Source organism: Pteronotus mesoamericanus, unplaced genomic scaffold, assembly GCF_021234165.1.
Source record: "Pteronotus mesoamericanus isolate MK-2021 breed Mesoamerican mustached bat unplaced genomic scaffold, CSHL_Meso_final contig_433, whole genome shotgun sequence".
Classification (NCBI taxonomy): domain Eukaryota; kingdom Metazoa; phylum Chordata; class Mammalia; order Chiroptera; family Mormoopidae; genus Pteronotus; species Pteronotus mesoamericanus.
Genome location: NW_026555163.1, coordinates 989,397 through 1,008,725, shown reverse-complemented (window position 1 = coordinate 1,008,725; position 19,329 = coordinate 989,397). Strand labels below are relative to the sequence as shown.

General features: G+C 39.9%; 1 protein-coding gene and 1 pseudogene across 2 annotated transcripts in view; both read right to left on the bottom strand.

Annotated features, from left to right (window-relative positions):
• Positions 1-19,329, bottom strand: part of PARP4 (poly(ADP-ribose) polymerase family member 4) — a 108,260-nt gene that overhangs the window by 63,507 nt on the left and 25,424 nt on the right. For both annotated transcript variants that reach the window (XM_054577461.1, XM_054577460.1), the window contains 3 exons: positions 12,233-12,328; positions 2,337-2,520; positions 1,993-2,149 (listed from right to left, as the gene is read on the bottom strand). In XM_054577461.1, coding sequence (XP_054433436.1) covers positions 1,993-2,149; positions 2,337-2,520; positions 12,233-12,328 — 437 coding nt within the window. The remainder of the gene's footprint in view (positions 1-1,992; positions 2,150-2,336; positions 2,521-12,232; positions 12,329-19,329) is intronic.
• LOC129073797 (general transcription factor 3C polypeptide 3-like) lies at positions 13,802-16,519 on the bottom strand (annotated as a pseudogene).

The following is a 19,329-nucleotide window of genomic DNA, read 5'->3' as shown; positions in this document are numbered from 1 at the left end:
ATTTGCTAATGATAGATCAGATAGAGGTTTGATCTCCAAGATACATAAAGAACTCACTCGACTCCACTCCAAGAAGACAAATGATCCAATCAAAAATGAGGAAAGAACCTGGGCAGATGCTTTTCCAAGGAAGAGATACAGAGGGACCAGAGTCATTTGAAAGGATGCTCGGCATCACTAGCCATCAGAGAAATGCAGATCAAAACCACCATGAGGTACCACCTCACACCAGACAGAATGGCCATCATAAACAGATCCACAAACAACAGGTGCTGGCGAAGCTGTGGAGAACAGGGAACGCTAGTACACTGTTGGTGGGAATGCAGACTGGTGCAGCCACTGTGGAAAGCAGTGTGGAATTTCCTCAAAAACCTGAAAATGGAACTGCCTTTTGATCCAGCAATTCCCCTGCTGGGACTATACTCTAAGAATTCCAAAATTCCAATTCAAAGGAACCTATGCACCCCAATATTTATAGCAGCACAATTTACAATAGCCAAGTGTTGGAAGCAACCTAAATGCCCATCAGCAGATGATTGGATCAAAAAATTATGGTACATTTACACAATGGAATACTATGCAGCAGAAAGAAAAAAAGAACTACTAAACTTCGTGACAGCATGGATGGAACTAGAAAGCATTAAGCTAAGTGAAATAAGCCAGGGGCTAAAGAAAAATACCATATGATCTCACCCATAAGCGGAACCTAACCAAAAAAACAAAGATGTAAGGAAAATAAGACCAGCAACACTGAAAGAAAAAAGAAACCAGCAGAGACAAGGGGGAAAGGGGGAGGGATGGGTGGGGGAAAAGGAAGGGAAGGGGAAAGTCAAGGAACATATAGCAAGGACTCATGGCCAAAGCCACCGTGAGGAAAGACTGAGGGATAGAAAGGGGGCAGGGGGAAGTTGTGGGGGTAGGCGGAGAAAAATGTATTGGAAAAAATAAATTAATTAAAAAAAAGATTAGAGGTGTAAATATGACCCCCCAGAGGAAAAACAGGAGTGTTATTCTTGAACATACACGAAGTCATACATGTCTGATAAAAAATACTTTGACTATAGTTTAAAATATTTATGTGTTTTTACAATGCTATTAATTAACATTATAGTAGTTTGGCCTTATGATTTCCTAAGAAGCTATCATCCCCTCATTTATTTGTATGACCAATATTGAAACTGCACTTTACAATTTTGAGGGGTGCCTTCACTTATACCATGCAATCCTTATAGCAGCACTGTGGTGTGGATATTGGTCTCATTTCCCTAAGAGAGAAGCTGATACTTGGAGACCTTATATGATTTGCCACAGATTGCACAATTTAGTGACACTTGAACCCAAGCTTCCTGATTCTAAAGCTGTCTGTCCTACCAGCCATACTACATTTTTTACACACTGACATCTTAAATGTTTCAGTGGGTTTTCATGGCTACCCTGAGTGGATGAGCTCAACTTTGGTATATTAGTGAGTAGTAATTTTGAGATCATTTAAACTCTCTCAAGCATCCTGGTTTTTATTTTCACAGAATATAGAAGGAAGTAAAATATTTATATCTGAGGTCATAAGTATAGTTACCAAACATGAATATAAATTCCATTGAAAATATAATGAGTTCTATAAATATCATGTGAAACAGGTGCTCAATGAGTAAATAAATTTTAGAAATGTACATGTTTTGTTGAGTTCACACTACTGTAATCCAACATTCCAATTCAAGAAAATTGTCACCCTGGCTGGGTGGCCTGACTGGTTGGAGCATCACCCAGTAGACTGAAAGGCTGTGGGTTTGATTCCCAGTCAGGGCACATACCCAGGTTAGGGGTTCAATCCTCAGTTGGAGCATGCACCAGAGGAAACAGATCGATGTTTCTCTCTCACCCTCTCTCTCTCTTTCTTGCTAACCCCCCATCTCTCTCTCTCCCCCCCACCTTCCTCTTTCTCTAAAATCAATAAGCATATCCTCAGGTGAGGATTTAAAACAAAAGTCTTACCTTCAACCTTTGAAAAATTTGAAATTTCAGGTGTGTGTTCCTCTAATTCAGTATTATTATAAGGATGAAAGTCCTTTACTTCATCTCCAGGTATGCAAAATTTAATAATATATTTCATTTTAACTTGACTGGTTTTATACACAACAAATTCATCATCCTAGAGCAAACAGAAATAGGTGAAAAAAAACCTTTATTGACATATTTTCATAAAAGCAGAGTTTCATGTTTGCTAATTATTGAATATGAAAATATTGAGTTCAGATACTAGATATACAATAATTACTTAAACTTAAGCGTATTTAATAAAAACAGCAGCTTCTCTGCCTGTTTCTTGATATAAATACCTCAAAGTCTGTGCTGACAGTGGCTGTGATAGGGACTCCATGGACACTGTCATAACCCGGCGGTGCTTCTGTTAAAGAAAAGTCTTTCTTGTGTAAGTCCATGCACTTCCCAAGGGCAACATCACAGATGACCAAGAGTCTCGTGCCATCTGTCTCTCCTGGATGCGAGTACTTAATACTTGTACTGCATGTGAAAGGAAGTAAGTACAAATTTGTAGTTTATAGTTATTATATATAGAGAAAGAGATTTTTAAAAAGACTTTGCTGACAGAATGTTCCAAATTTTACTATTACTGAAATATCTCTGAAGATTCATTTAGAATTTCATTATTCATTTAATTATTTAAAAATCTGTAGGACTTCTAGTCAAGATGGAGGTATAGATGAACATGGCTCACCTCCTTGCACAACAGTAAAAACTGCAATTAAACTACAAAACAGATATCATCCAGAATCATCAGAAAATCGAGCTGTATGGAAGTCCAACCACCAAGGAATTGGGGAAGTCACATTTGTCTAGATGGGTAGTAGGGGTGGAGATGCAGAGCTGGGCAAAGATGCTCAGACGTGGGATGTGTGGTACTACACCCATATGTGGTAGATAAACATCAGGAAGGACAACTTCGGAATAAGGGATCCCAGCCCCACACCAGACCATAGAGTCCAGGGTTCCAGTGCCAGGAAGAAAAGTCCCCATAACTTCTGTCTATAAAAACTAGTGGGGGTTGGGGCAGTGGAAGAAACTGTAGGATTCTCAGGTATCTCTTCTTAAAGGGCCTGCAGTGGACTTAGGACTCATATAGACTCACTCCCTCTGGGGTCCAGCACTGGGGCAGCAGCTGAAAGGGCACCAGAGGCATATGAGGAGAAATTGAACTATCTGACACCTTCTTCCCAGACAAAACTCCAGAGGCGAGGCAGAGGCATTGTCCCCTTTCTGAGCCCTCCCCAACACAGAACCACAGACTGGCCACACCATACTGGAAACTCCATAAATCTGGTTCACATGGGTTGCCCCACCATGGTGATTACCTAAGGCTGTGGCTGATCCAACTTATGGATGTGCTTGTCTACCACAGGGTACGCTACTAAGACAGGGACTCAAAGCAACTTTGTCTAATACACACAAACAAAAACAGGGAGGCTTCCAAAATGAGGAGACAAAGAAATATGGTCCCAGTGAAAGGGTAGATCAAAACTCCAGAAAAAGAACTAAACAGAATGGAGATAAGCAATCTATCCGATGCAGAACTCAAAGCACTAGTTATTAGAATGCTCAATTAACAGCATAAAAAAGACCCAGGCAAAAATGAAGGTTACACTAGGTGAAATAAAGAAAAATTCACAGGGAACCAAGAGTAGAGTGGATAAAACTGAGAATCAAATCAATGTTGTGGAACATAAGGAAGAAAAATTCATTCAATCAGAATAAGAAGAAGAAAGAATCCAAATAAACAAGGACAGTAAAAGGAGCCTCTGGGATAACTTCAAACATATCAACATTCAAATCATAGGGGTACTGGAAGGAGAAGAGAAAATACAATAAATTGAAAACTTATTTGAAAAAGTAATGAAAGAAAACTTCCTTAATTTGGTGAAGCAAATAGACATAAAAGTTCAGGAAGCATTGAGTCCCAAACTAGATGGTCCCAAAGAGGGCCACAATAAGACACGTAATAATTAAAATGCCAAAGCTTAACAGTAACGAGAGAATCTTAAAAGTAGCCAGAGAAAAGCAGATAGTTATCTACAAAGAATTCCCATAAGGCTGTCTGCTGATTTCTCAAAGGAAACTTTGCAGAGAAGGAGAGACTGCCAAGAATTAATCAAAGTGATGAAAAGCAAAAACCTACAACCTAGATTACTCTACCCAGGAAAGCTGTCATTTAGAATTGAAGGGCAGATAAAGTGCTTCTCAGAAAGGTAAAGCTAAAGGAGTTCATCATCAGGAAGCTATTATTATATGAAATGATAAAGAGACTATTTAAGAAAAAGAAGATCAAGACAATGAACATTAAAATGGCAATAAATTCACAACTATCAACAATTACATCTTTAAGAAAACTAAGCAGAAGAGAAATAGAATCATAGATATGGAGATCACTTGGAGGGTTATCAGTTGGGAGGGAAAAGGGGAAGAATATGTGAAAAGGTACAAAGATTAAGAAGTACAAATTGGTAGGTTTGGATTAGACAGGGGGATGTTAAGAATAGTATGGGAAATGGAGTTGCCAAAGAACTTGTATGCCTGACATGACATGGACATGAACTAAGCAGGGGGTATTGCTGGAGGGAAAGTGGGGTACTGGGTAGAGCAGGGCAAAGGGGGAAAATTGGGACAACTGTAACAGCATAATCAATAAAATATACTTTAAAAAATAAAAATTTGATGAAACAGACACACAGATTTCTCTCCTGATGTGCTATGTGGTGCTGAAAGCACTTCATTCCCAGGAAGAGGAGAATTACACTGTACCCCAAATCTTTATTAGCTACTAAAATATATGCATTTCTGTTTAATAAACACCAGAGTGGTACAAGAGAACAAAACCCCACATTATTAATTAAGAAAAAGTAGATTAATTCTATGCAATGAAGCTCAGAAAGAACATTAAATACCAAGTAAGAAAGGAAAGACAGGTGCTGTATTCTCATGAACCTTCTGAATCCAAATGGAAAAACAAAAATTTCAAATGACATCCTAGTGAGAAATTTTGTTATGACTTTCTTCAGGAATCAGCAGCTTTAATAAAGTAACCTTGCTCTGAGGAACACATGTTGGGACACCTTTGGGAGCAACATTTTGGGAACATATCTTTAATTTTTCAAAGAGCAAGACAAAAATGTAATAATGTTGCCTGATGACCATTTGTTCTACACTCCCTAAGATTTGCACTGTAAAAAAAAAAAAATCGATTTCTCCTATTCCTTCTATACACCTCTCCTTCCTGTGGGCTCTTTTCCCATAAACTACAAACATGCTAACTCCTTCCCATGGAACCTGAATCCTGAGTTTGCCCTCTAGACCCTCTCTTCTTCTGCTCCCTCTGTTTCCTCCCTTTCTCACCACCACTCACAGAGTCAGTGACCACTTTTCAGTCCACTGCAGTTTGGTTCTACTCACACTTCTTCATTGAAACCACTCTGTTGAAAGTCATGAAGGACTTCAATTTGGTTAAATCAACCAAATGCCAATTAATTCTTTTTATCAAATTTCTTTTATTTTAAAAAAATTTAAAAAATTTTTAAGAAGGTCATCTAGTTTCATGGTTTTCTGTTTTTGTTTTTGCAGATATCTGTACAGTTTTAATAGCTTGTTTGCTGACCACTTCTCAGTCCACTGTATTTTGGCCCTATTCACACTCATTTTCCAAAACCACTCTGTTGAAAGTCACAAAGGACTTCAATTTGGTTAAATTCAACAGAAAGCCAATAATTTTTAAAAAATATTTAAATATCTTAGAATTTTCACTTTGAAATATTTTATACACAAAAGAACATTTGTAGCCCTGGCAGGGTAGTTCAGTTGGTTAGAGTACCATCCCATATGCCAAGATTGCAGGTTCAATCCCTAGTCAGGACACATACAAGAATCAACTAGTGCCTGCATAAATAAGTGGAACAACAAATCCATGTTTCTCTCTTTCTCTCTCCCTACCTCTCTCTAAAATCAATAAATAAAAATGTTTGGCTTCCAGTCAAGATGGTAACACAGGGAGACATTGCTGGCCTCTTCACACAACCACATCAAAATTACAACTAAAATATAGAACAACCATCACTCAGGAATGTCAGAAATCAAGCTGAATGGAAGTCTGACAACTATGGAATTAAAGAAACCACATCCATCCAGACTGGTAGGAGGGGTGCAGATGCGAAAGGGGCTGGTCCCACACCCATGTGGATAAAAATTCGGGAGGGATAGCTCGGGAGCAAGGAGTCCCAACCCTATACCAGACCCCCCAGCTAAGGATCCCAGTGCCAGGAAGGTAAGTCCCCACAACTTCTGGATTCAAAAAGCAGCAGGGAATGAATTGGGGGAAGAAACTTCTGGAGCCCCAAGCAGTTCCTCTTAAAGAACCCATACACAGACTTACCTACACAGTCTCACTCCCTCTGAGCTCCAGCACCAGGGTAGCAGTTTGAAAGGCACCGGTGGTATACAGGGAGAAACTGTAGTGTCTGGCATCAGGGTGAGCAGAGGCCATTGTCCCTTTGCTGAAACCTCCCCCTACAGAGCCAGCATGCTGGTGCCATATCTGAGACTTAATTAACCTGGTTAATACTGTTTGACCTGGCAGGGAGATCCCAAAGGACTCTGCACCACTCAACCTACGAGGCCCACCCAAGCTGTTTTTCCAAAAGAATGGCTAGTCTTGGCTCCTAAATCCTATCAAACAAGCAACAGCTGGCTTCAGTGAGCTCTAGCAGCAGCCAGATTAGAGTCACAGCTTGGCTTCACCTTGGAATCTCCAAGCTCAGCACAAGTAGCAGCCATCTCAGATTACATTACAGCTCAGGCAGGGTGCCCTGGGCAAAGCACAGGTTGGGGCTGACCTTGGCCTGCACCACCCTGGAAACCCCAGGGCCAGTGCACCCAGTGGACAGCTACAGACCACATTGGAGCACTGCCACCCTCCCCCTGCACAGCTGATCCTCCATGGAAGGTGGAGGTTTGTGGTCAATGGTCACAGCCAATCCTTGCAGCTGACTGGCATGGGCAAATCCCTCCCACTGATTTGCCAACAGCAACCAAGGCTCAACTACAGGACGAGGGTGTACTCAGCCCACATGAAGGGTGCACCTAGAGTAGCCAGCTTGGGTGATAGGGGAGGCTGTGCCACTGGATCCTGTAGGATACCTACTACATTAAGCCACACTACCAAGACACAGAGGCAGAGCAGTTCTACCTAATACATAGAAAGAAAAAGAGGGAGGCTGCCAAAACGAGGAGAAAGAAACATGACACAAATGAAAGAACAGATCAAAACTCCAGAAAAAGAGCTAAGCGAAATGGAGATAAGCAATCTACATCAGATGCACTGTTCAAAATACTGGTTATAAAGATGCTCAAGGAACTTAGTGTGGACCTCAGCAGCATAAGAAAAACCCCGTCAAAAACAAAGGATACATTAATTGAAATACAGAACAATTTAGAGGGAAACAACAGTAGAGTGGATGAAGCTGAGAATCAAATCAATGATTTGGAATATAAGGAAGCAAAAAACAACCATGTAGAACAAGAAAAAAAATAATCCAAAAAAAATGAGGACAGTATAAATAGCCTCTGGGACAACTTCAAGAGGCCCAACATTCACATCATAGGGGTGCCAGAAAGAGAAGAGAAAGAGCAAGAAATTAGAAATCCATGTGAAAAAATAGTGAAAGAAAATGTCTGTAATTTGGTGAAGGAAATAGACATGCAAGTCCAGGAAGCGCAGAGCCCCAATTATGATGGATGCAAACAGGTCCAATTTCAGACACATCATTATTAAAAGGCCAAAGGTTAAAAGATAAAGATAAAGAGAGACTCTTAAAAGCAGCAAAAGAAAAGAAGTTAGTTACCAGAAGGTTGCCAAATGGAAGGGGGGAGAGGGAGAATGGGTGAAGAGGGGATTAAGAAGTATGAATAGTTATAGAATAGCCATGGGGATGTAAAGTACAATATAGGAAATGGAGTAGCCAAGGAACTACAGGACCCATGGACATGAATAATGGTGGGGAAATTGACTGAGGGAGTAGGGGGCACTGGGTGGAGTGGGGCAAAGGGGAAAAAAATCAGGTCAACTGTAATAGCATAATCAATAAAATATAATAATAAAATAAAATAAATTTCTTTTTTAAAAAGGGAATTTGTAATATAAATGTAAAGTTTAAATAATTATAAGACACTCATATACCTACCTAGACCTAGTTTAAGAATAGAATATCATCAATATTTCTGTTGTTATCTCCTCTCCTGCCATCCAGAGGTGATCTAATCACTATGTTGATTTTTTGTGCACATCACTTTCTTTCTCTTATAGTATTGACACATAGGTATGTGCCCCCTGACAATATAAAGAGTAATATTAGTTGCTTTTGAACTTTACATATGTATGGAATCATATGGTCTTTTCTGCTCTGTGTTATGTTCCCAGGGTCATCTTTTTAACATGTGCAGCTATAAGTTACCTGTCAAAAATGCCATGTAGGGTCCTGGCTGGGTGGCTCAGTTGGATGAAGCCTTGTCCCATACAGCAAAAAGGTTGCAGATTCAATTCCCAGTTGGTGCATGTACATGAGGCAACCGATCAATGTTTCTCTCTCTTGGATTCAAACTTGGATTTGAGTATTGGTGGTAAGTAGTTTCTTTGTAGAGGTCTGGTCTAGTTATTAGGGTTTGGAGCCAAAGTTCCAGTTAATTAAAAATTAATTTGCTGGGCAACTCACTGTCTATGGTATGAAATGAAGCAGCATTTAGGCAATGCCATAACCTATTTCTTTAAAAAAAAAAAAGATTTTATTTATTTATTTTTAAAGAGAGGGGAAGGGACAGAGGGAAACATCAATGTGTTGTTGCCTCTTGAGCATCCCCTGCTGGGGACCTGGCCTGCAACCCAGGCATGGGCCCTGACTGGGAATGGAACTGGCGACCCTTTGGTTCGCAGGCTGGCACTAAATCCATTGAGCCATACCAGCCAGGGCTCAATTGTTTCTTTCAATTTTATATCCCACATATGAGTGAAATCATATAGTTTTTAACTTTTTCTGTCTTGACTTATTTCGCTTAGTGTGATATTCTCAAGATCAACCCATGTTGTTGCAAATGGCAGTATTTCATCTATTCTGATGGCTGAGTGGTATTCCATTGTATGAGGTCTGTCCAGGAAAATGTCCAGCCATCATTAATATAAAAAGAACAGTTTGTGCAACACCAATGTAACTTGGCAGCCAAGGAGAGTGGACTGGAATGCGCACATGTGAATAATGATGACTTCACTCTAGTAGTCAGTGGGGGTGATGGGTGCTGTTGAGTGAGCATGTGTACTGTGTGGCTGTCACATTCAAAATGACTGAGTGGGTAGAGCAATGAATCTGCATCAAATTTTGTGTTGAAATTGACATTCCTCCAAGGAAACCATTCGGAGGATTCAGAAGACCACAGGTATGGCAGCTTCATCACAACAATGTGCCCACTCATGCATCATGTCTCATGCAGTTTTTCTGTGAAACATTAAATCACTCAGGTGACTCAGCCTCCATACAGCCCAGATTTAGTACCTTGCAACCTCTGGCTTTTCCTAAAATGAAAATCACCTTTGAAAGGGAAGAGATTTCAGACTGTCGATGAGAGTCTGGAAAATATGATGGGGCAGCTGATGGCAACTGGGAGAACTGAGTAAGGCCCCAAGGTGCCTACTTTGAAAGGGACTGAGGCGTCATTGTCCTCTGTACAATGTTTCATTTTTTAAAAGTATATTTTATTGATTATGCTATTACAGTTGTCCCATCTTTTTATCGATCCTCCACCCTGCACCCCCCCACCTTAGTTCATGTCCATGGCTTGTACATATAAGGGCTTTGGCTTGTCCATTTCCTATACTATTCTTAAGCTCCCCATGTCTATTTTGTGCTTACCAATTATGCTTATTCCCTTTACCTTTTCTCCCCATTCTCTCCTTCCCCACTGATAACCCATTTCTCCAAAAATTTGATCTCCATTTCTATGATTCTGTTCCTGTTATAGATGTTTGCTTAGTTTGTGTTTTTTAGGTTCAGTTGTTGATAGTTGTGAGTTTGTTGTCATTTTACTGTTTATAGTTTTTGATCTTATTTTTCTTAGATTAGCCCCTTTAACATTTCATATAATAAGGGCTTGGTGATGATTAACTCCTTTAACTTGACCTTATCTGGGAAGCCCTTTATCTGCCCTTCCATTCTAAATGACAGCTTTGCTGGATAGAGTAAGCTTGGATGTAGGTCCTTGCCTTTCATGACTTTGAATACTTCTTTCTAGCCTCTTCTTGCCTGTCAGTTTTCTTTTGAGAAATCAGCTGATAGTCTTATGGGCACTCCTGTGTAGATAACTCTCCCCTTTCCTCTAGCTGCTTTTAAGATTCTCTCCTTAGCTTTAATCTTGGGTACCTTAATTATGACGTGTGTTGGTGTGTTTCTTCTTGCATCCAATTTCTTTGGGACTATCTGATCTTTCCTGACTTCCTGGAAGGCTATTTCCTTCATCAGACTGGGGAAGTTTTCCTTCATTGTTTTTTCAAGTAAGTTTTCAATGTCTTGCTCTTCCTCTTCTCTTTCTGGCACCCCTATGATTCAGATGTTGGAACATTTAAAGTTGTCTCAGAGGTTCCTAAGCCTCTCCTCATTTTTTTGAATTCTTGTTTCTTCATCCTGTTCTGGTTGAATGTTTATTTCTTCCTTCTGCTCCAGATTGTTGATTTGAGTCCCAGTTCCCTTCCCTTTATGTTTGTTCTCTGTATATTTTTCTTTATTTCACTTTGCATAGCCTTCATTTTTTCCTCTATTTTGCTACCACACTAAACCATTTCTGTGAGTATCCTGATTACCAGTGTTTTGAACTCTCCGTCTTATAGGTTGGCTATCTCCTGATTACTTAGTCCTTTTTCTGCAATTTCAATCTGTTCTTTCATTTGGACCATATATCTTTGTCTCAGCATGCCTGTTACACTGTAAAGGGTGGAGCCATAGGTATTTGCCAAGGCAGGGCAACTCACATCACTGCATTGTGGTGCTGTATGTGGGGGAGGGGTCAGAGAGGGAACAATGTTACTTGCTTGGCTCTTGCCTCACTTTCCACCACTTCCCTTGCTTTCCACAAGTGGACTGTGCCCTTTCAGGTGTTGATTCCCAGGTGGGTAGGTTTGTGTATGTTCTTGGACCCCATGGGCCCCTCCAATAGACTCCCTGTGAGACTGGGAGTTTCTCCTGCCACTGCAATCCCCACAGGTTTTTACAGCCAGAGGTTTTGAGTTTAGTTTCCCACGCTGGAACCCTGGGTTGCATGGTCTGCCTCACTCCCTAGTTGTTCCTCCTGGTTTATCCACATGTGAATGTGGGACCACCTGGTCAGCCAGCCCCACCATGCCATCATGGTCTGCCTCTTTGCCATGCATTCTCTCTGCCCTGGCTGCCTGTCTCCCACCCTCCTACCAGTCTGGATGAATGTTTCTGGATGAATGTCAGACTTCCATGCAGTTTCATTTTCTGGCAGTCCTGGTTCTTTTGGTTTTTAAATTGGTTGTTATCCTTCTTTTGGTTGTGTGAGGAAGCAAAACATGTCTACCTATGCCTCCATCCTGGCTAGAACTCCAATGTTTCTTGTATCTTGTATCTTCTCAATAAATGTCTCTATTTTTCATAGTACATGGCTGGATACTTTCTGGACAGAAAGAAGCTGTATGATACTTGTCTTGTTGATAACAGACATCCTAACACATGTGAGGTAGTATCTCATTGTAGTTTTTATTTGCATTTCCCTAATAGCTAGTGAAGTTGAGTATCATTTCATATATCTGTTTGTCATCTGTAGGTCTTCTTGGGAGAACTGTCCATTCAAGCTCTCTCCCCAGTTTTTAAAAGGATTGTTTGTTTTTTGGTGTTAAGTTGTAAGTGTTCTTTACATATATTTAATATTAACCCCTTGTCAGAACTGTTGTTTGCATATATCTTCTCTCATTCAGTTGGTTGCCTTTTTGTTTTGTTGGTGGTTTCTCCTGCTGTGCAGAAGCTTTTTGGTTTGATAAATAAATGAGTTATCTGTTCCTTGAGTGAGAAATTCCTCACCAAAGAAAGACAGAGGGAAATATAGAGCAAGCATTCAGCAATTAATCCTTGGTAATGGGTATGAATAACATGATTAAGGATACAATAATACTAACCTGATTGAATTGCTGAAATATATTCCACTCCCAAGATTTCCAATGTCTGTTCTTTTTACTCCACGATCTTCAACTACTTTGGGCAAAAGCAACCCCCTAAAAAGAAAAGGGTATTATAATATTTACTAGAAAAAATAATTTTTTATTATAGTCTCATAATTCACAGGTGCTATTTAAAGGGTATTATGCTAAGTGAAGTGGGCCAGACACAGAAATACTGTATGACTTCCTTATATGTGGAACCTAAAAAAGTAGAATTCATGGAACCAAAGACTAGAATTGTAGTTCCCAGGGACTGGGGAAATGGGAAGATGCTGGTCAAAGGGTACAAACTTTCACTTATAAGATGAATAAATTGTTGTTTTTTTTTAATGCAACTGAAATGCAAAAAAAGATTTGTGCAGTGCATGGAGAAGGTGGTAACAGATCAAATATGTCAAAAGTGGTTTGCCAAGTTTCTTGCTACTATTGACATTGTGGCCAAACAATTTGCTGTGGGGCTGTCTTATGCTTTGGAAGGTGTTTAGCAGCATCCCTTGCCTCTACTTACTAGAAGCCAATAGGGGGAGATAGCCCACATACTTAAAATATCCAAATCAATACAGTTACTGGTGAAAATGAAAAATGTGTCTTTTATTTTATGGAAAAGTAAACAGACCTTTTGGCCAACCCAATACAATTCACAGTCTTCCTACATTCCTAGTGATCTTGAAATGGAAGCCAGGTTGTTTCAATGAACACTGTCCCTTCTTTTTCTTTTTCTTTTTGTCAGAAAGCCAATGTCAAACACTGACAACGCCTTGTTTAATCTGCCTCGGAGCACATGTTCTGACTTAATCCCAGCCTCCCAGGTCTCTGTCTATGCAGCTAAGGTACATACAGATGAAAAGTGAAAAATTAACTCAATTATGTGGTGTCTTCCTACCATATAACCATTTTAAATAATTTTGTTAGAGCTAAGTGAATTATGTGTTGACATCAGAAATATTCCCAATTTGTCTTTCCTTTAATAAGCAGCCTTTTTTTCTATGTATTTGAAAAACTACCCTTGCAGTAGTAACAGGTAACTAAGAAATGCATGACTGACAATGATGATGTATATAGAAATGTGACAAACTTTTCTTTCAAATAAATATATGCTCAAGTTCCGTATTTAAGGAATTATATTGGGAGGTCACATCTGTCTTACTACTGTATTCCAAGCACCTATCACAGTGCCTAGTATATAGTAGATGTTTGACATATAGTATTAAATGCACAGATGAAAAAATGGTATGAGTGAAAAATTAGTGTATTCAACTACAAGCTGACTCAAAGGTTACTACTGTTCATTTCAGCTTTGGGAACAATTGCATTAAAAATGCCAAAGAAAATGACAGAACAATCTATAAATTCTTGTAGGAATGATAATTTTTGCATATCTACCAAAAGACCATTATCACACATTAAATATGAAATATAAAGTTCTAAAATTATCATCTCCATTTTGAGATGAATAATAAGCCTTGAAACAGAAAATACTGATCCACACATGGCAGCTACCCAATACTCTTGTCTCAGTTGAGGTGCCTTATATAGAACAATAGGTATACAAAAGCTTTTGAGTCATTCTAATATTCTTGCTGTTCTGATAAATGAGAGACAAGTTGTAGGCAATATCTCTTCGTAAGTCTACCTGGTCAACTTCTATACCCTCTACCACAAGTGGAGAGAGCTCCAGTGCCTTCTGATAATAATGCATGGCAAGATGAATCAGCCCCAGATGGTGATGGCCATGGCCCAAATTGCAGAATGATTCCTGGCAAGGCCCATGGAGACTGAGGTATCGATTAAGGAAGGAAAAGCCCTGCACAAGAGCACGTCTCCTTAATACATACTTCAGAGATGTCATGTGAATAAAGGTTAGGCCTATACAGAGGCTATAGAGAGGTTGGTGGGGATGGGTCCAAAAGGCTTGCACATACTGGCCAAGGGCATGTTTAATACTACCAGATGCGAATGTGTTGTGCCCATTTAAGACACACAGGGCATGATTATCCGGGTTTTTCAGCATTAAACAGAGACAGAAATGATGACGTCGTACTTCTTGAGAATGCATGGTAACTTGATTGAAAATGTTCCAGACCTGGGGTCTATTGACATTTTCCATTATCATTATCCTGATATAGTTGTATGCCTTTCTGAAATTTTTGTCCAGAATTGCAGCAGAGAGACTGAAATATTCCAGTTCTTTGTGCTTTTGTTTGTGTTCATAAAATGAACAATATTCCAATGCAGAATCCTCCAGGAACTCAGCCTAGTGAAATCGGGACAGGTCACATAAGGAGTATATAGCCTTCAGCAGAAGGTTCCACCCATCATCTTTTGTCAAGACACTCATGAGTACAGCAAATATTGCTTTTGCATCACAATTTACTGTCTCTTGGTCATTGTTGTCTGATACTTTGTCTCTTGACACTTTAACAAGGTAGAGATGCCTCTCTCCAGATTTGGAGCTGGATATCAAACAGACATTGGCTCTATTCATTGCCACCTTTAACAGCATGGCCAACATGGTAAGCACAGTATCCACAGAGCTATACATTTTGCCTTGTGAAAACAGTAGCGTAAAATGATGAAGCAATAACTTCATTTCCAGCTGTGCAGCATTTGCATCTTGTGCTAAAGTATCTGAATCATACATCAGTTCCAGAGCTTCCAGAGCTTTCTCAGGATGACCCAGATGCTGCCGAAGTGTGGAAAGAGAAATTCTTGCATCCAGGTGGAAGGGGGCCAGATCAATCACTTTGCCATAGCTTTCAGCAGCTCACTCCATATAGCCTAAGGCCTTTAAGCATTCTGCATGCCAAAGCCACACTACAGCAAAGTTGTATCTTTCAGAGCAGACTAGTGTGCTCAGGAGAGGAAGTGCAGAATTGTATTCACCAACTTCCAGGAAAGCTTCAGCAACATCTAGATAGAGGTCTCCCATACCATCAGGATTCTGTTCCACTAGTGTTGTCAAGAAAGGATTAAGTGGTTCAAGGATGTTGAGATGAACAAGGCAGACCATCAGCTTCACTGTGGTATCTATTGGCACACCATCAGGTATAGTGCAGGTAACATTCTCCCCAGCTTTATTCTCTTCTGAAGAGACTTCTGTAGTTTTTTTCCTAGCACAATTCCAGAAAAATCTGTTATTACCTCCAAAGCTTTGTCATATTGTTTGTTAGCAATGTTTAGCCCAGCTGCTATGTTAACATCTTCCATGAAGACTAGGGACGGGTGTTTTGAAAAAGCTTCTTCAATTATATTAATAGCTTAAGTAACATCATTGGCTTCATAGTAACTCTTTGGCATATCTCTAGCCAACTGCATAAATCATTCTCCATCAGACAGAGACAAAAGGTTTAAAATACACCTATAACCATCCATTTCCATTTTATAATCTCCTATCTGTTCATAAAGGCTTGATCATTCACATAGATAACGGACATTAGTAAGTTCATATTTAAGAGCTTTTGTATAGCAAAAAATAGCCTGTTCAATATTGTCTTATTCCAGAGACATTTCTGCCAATCTAACCCACTCTTCAGTGGCGCTAGGATTTAAATGCGCAGCAATCAACTCAAACTGCAGTGATTTCTCCATGTCACCTTGGTCCTCATATATCATGGCAAGACTAGAGAATGGTTCGTAAGCCAGGAGAGCTTGTTTTATGATTTCCATGCACATCAAAATTGCCTCTTCATGTTCTCCTCGAGCAAAGCGAATGTTGGCTTCACCCATGAGACCTCTCAGTGCTCTGGGAAGCTTCCTCCGAGGCCTCTTCTCTTCAATCATTTTCTTTGTTTCATGGTTGAGAACCATCTCCAGCATAAACACGTTGCCTGCAGTGGGTTGCTCAGGCAGGAGAAATCTTCCTCCTCCTCCTCTTCTTCCTCCTCATCATCTTCATTCTCTTTAAAGCATGAAAGCAAAGCCCTTGTGAACTGACTTACTAACTCCATCTGATGTTTCTCCTTCATTGGCATCTTTGTCCTGGGATTTGGTAGTCAATTCCTGATGATAATAGTACTTCAGAGTCACTTGGATTTTCTTCAGCTGATAGCTTTCCTTTTTCCTGAAGATTTTTCTTCTCACAGGTTTTTCTCTCTTCTCCCCACCTTTCGAACTCCTCAAAGGAGATCTTCCCCTCCAGGTAGTCGATGAGCTCTGGGCTGAAACTTGACACGTCTGTGGGGTCGATATTCAGCCCCATGAACCCAGAGAGAGAACTGAAAAAACAACCTAAATTCTATAGCTATAATGTATATCATGGTATTATAATGAATAATACTGTACTATATATTTGAATTTGGCTAAGAGGGAAGATTTTGTGTTCTTACCATAAGAAACAAAGGTAACTATGTAAGATATGGAATTGTTAATTAACTTGATGCTGGTAATCATTTTACAATGTATACTTATATTAAGTCATCACTTTGCGTAGCTCTAAAAAATCATGTTGTACAACCTCAATATATAGTTTTTATTTGTCAATAATACCTCAACAAAACCGGATTAAAATAAATACACCAATTAAAAGACAACAACTAAACAGAATGAAATGAAAAGAAAAATGATTTCAAAGTAACCCTACAGAAGGTGTTCCAGGTGCCATGATAATGACCTAGGCTATGGCCTGATTCTCATCCCTGTCTTGAGCAGCCCTGGGCCGCTAGTCATTTCTCCTGTCCCTGGACTCAGACTCCTTCGGGCCCGAGCTCCCCAGTGCTCAGCTGGACAATGTTTAAGCCCAACACTGACTGTGTTTCTCCCCTGCTCAAGGTTATATGCAGTTCCTACTGGACGTATGGCATTCAGACAACTCATATTCAACTCTGGGAAGGTGAGAAAAGGAGATGTCTGCCTTTTTATTATACAAACATCTGCTGTTTGAATTTTGTATTATGAGAGGGAACTAATTTTGTAAAATGGCTTTGGGTTTTAGTTGCCTTTAAAAAAGCCATTCCCACTCAAAGATTATTATTTTAAAGATTATTATTTTTTATATTTTCTTGTTTTTCATTTAGTACCTTTACAGTTTCATTCTTAATACTTAAATCTTTACTGCATGAGAAGTTAATTTAAGTGTGAGAAACAAGATAAGGGTCTAACTTGCTGGGTTTTTTCCAGGTGGCTTTCTATTTTTCTCAATATATAGTATTGAAAAAATCATGTTTCTTCCACAAAGATAAAAGATACTTTTACCATATAGTAAATCCTCTTCCTTTTATTTGTGGACTCTTTATTCTCTTTACTCATCCATTTATATACCACCTCACTGTTTTAATATAGCTTTCTAATGTATTTTTAATGTGTGTTTAGTTAACCCTCCCTTGTTCCTCTTTTCAGAGTTATCCTGGTCATGTGAAATGTTTAAGGAAAATGTGTGCCATAGAATTAGCTTTTTATTTCTTTAAAAAAACCTCATTAATATTCTTACTATGATACCACTAAATTCATTGGTTAATGCAAGGAAAATTGGCATCCTTCTGATTAGTGCCAATGTCTTTTGGGTCCCTCAATGGCTGTGGAAAGATATTTGTGTTTCTTTCAAAGTTTCTTATTAGGTGTTAACTGTAGTCCAGAGTCAATCATATTTTCCTGTGCTTCCTATGACTTCAGTTTCAGCCCTAATATTAAATAGTCATTCAAAGCAAACAGAAAACTATAGTGATGTATTGAATTGTATCTGGACATTCTAAGTAGACCTTTCTCTTTCATTTTTGGACTATCCCTAGATCAGACACATGCGGAAAACTCATAAAATAGATAATCAGAGAATGAAAAAGGAGAAGGAGTGAATGGAAGTCACACTGACCTCTTCCCAGGACAAATCTGGAATCACAACTAAATTCTGTAGAAATCACCTGGAACAAACAACTGAACAATAGCGAGAGAGGGGCCTCATAACCTCAGACAGAAGAATCAGCTTTAGCACAACCTAACTGGGAAGGAGTGTGGTAGAGACTCGAGAAGGTGGATGGGGCACCCACCAGTGGCAGCACCAGAAGGATATTGAAATGGCCAGTTGGATCCCCCTGAGAAGAGCTGGGTCTAAACCATAAGCAGAGATCTCAAGCTTACAGAACCAGAGCCTAAAAAGTACAGAGAAAACAGCCAGCCGTGAAAAGCAGCAGGGGTGCTCTCTGTCAGAGACAGGCGGCTGGAGATGCAAAGAGCCATTTAAACGGCCAACACATAAATTTTTATTGCAGCCACTTACCCTGGGCTACAGCCAAGGTCGGGACAGAATGGGCTGGAGACGCCTGGGGAGAGACCGGGGAAGGAGGCTTTGCAGGGAAAACAGAGAGAGTGGCTGGCGGGATCCCAGTGCTGACTCCTACATCACACAGCAGCAGCCATCTTGCTTAGGCAGGCCACTTCCCTGAGCAGCAGCAGCGTGAGAGGACCCAATAACCCCACCCCGAGGAGGAACTCTGCCCCTCCTTGTGGTGCCTAAACTACTGCTGAGTGCAGAGTGACTAGATTAACAGCTGAAGGAGACAGCCACAGGCAGTAGATTCCTGGAAGTCTTGAAGAGACTGCCTATGATCAGACAGGGTTAACATCTGACATCATAAGAAGCAGATCCAGAAAGAAAAAACAGTGGTCTCCTACCATAGAAGTTCACACCACAAAGTCAGGGAATCAAGACAGATCAATCTAAGAAGCAGAAGCAAAAAAAGAGGAATCTCACAAATAATGGGAAGACAAAGAAACAACCCCCTGTCAAAGGGAAAGGAGGAGTCCCCAGAAAGAGAACTAAAAAGATAGAGGAAAGTAAACTATTAGATATTGAGTTCAGAACAATGGTCCTATAGAAGCTCAATGAGCTCAGAGAGAATTACAAAAAACTACAGGGAAACTACAAGGAACTTACTGCAAACTATATCAGCCTGTAAAACGACATAGAAACTATCAATGAGAGGCAAGGGGAAATGAAGAATACAGTTTCTTAATTGAAGAACACAGTAGATGGAATCCAAAGCAGGCTCGATGAAGCTGAGGATCAAATCAACAAGCTGAAGGACAAGGTAGAAAAAAGGTCCCAGAAAGAGCAAGAAAATGAA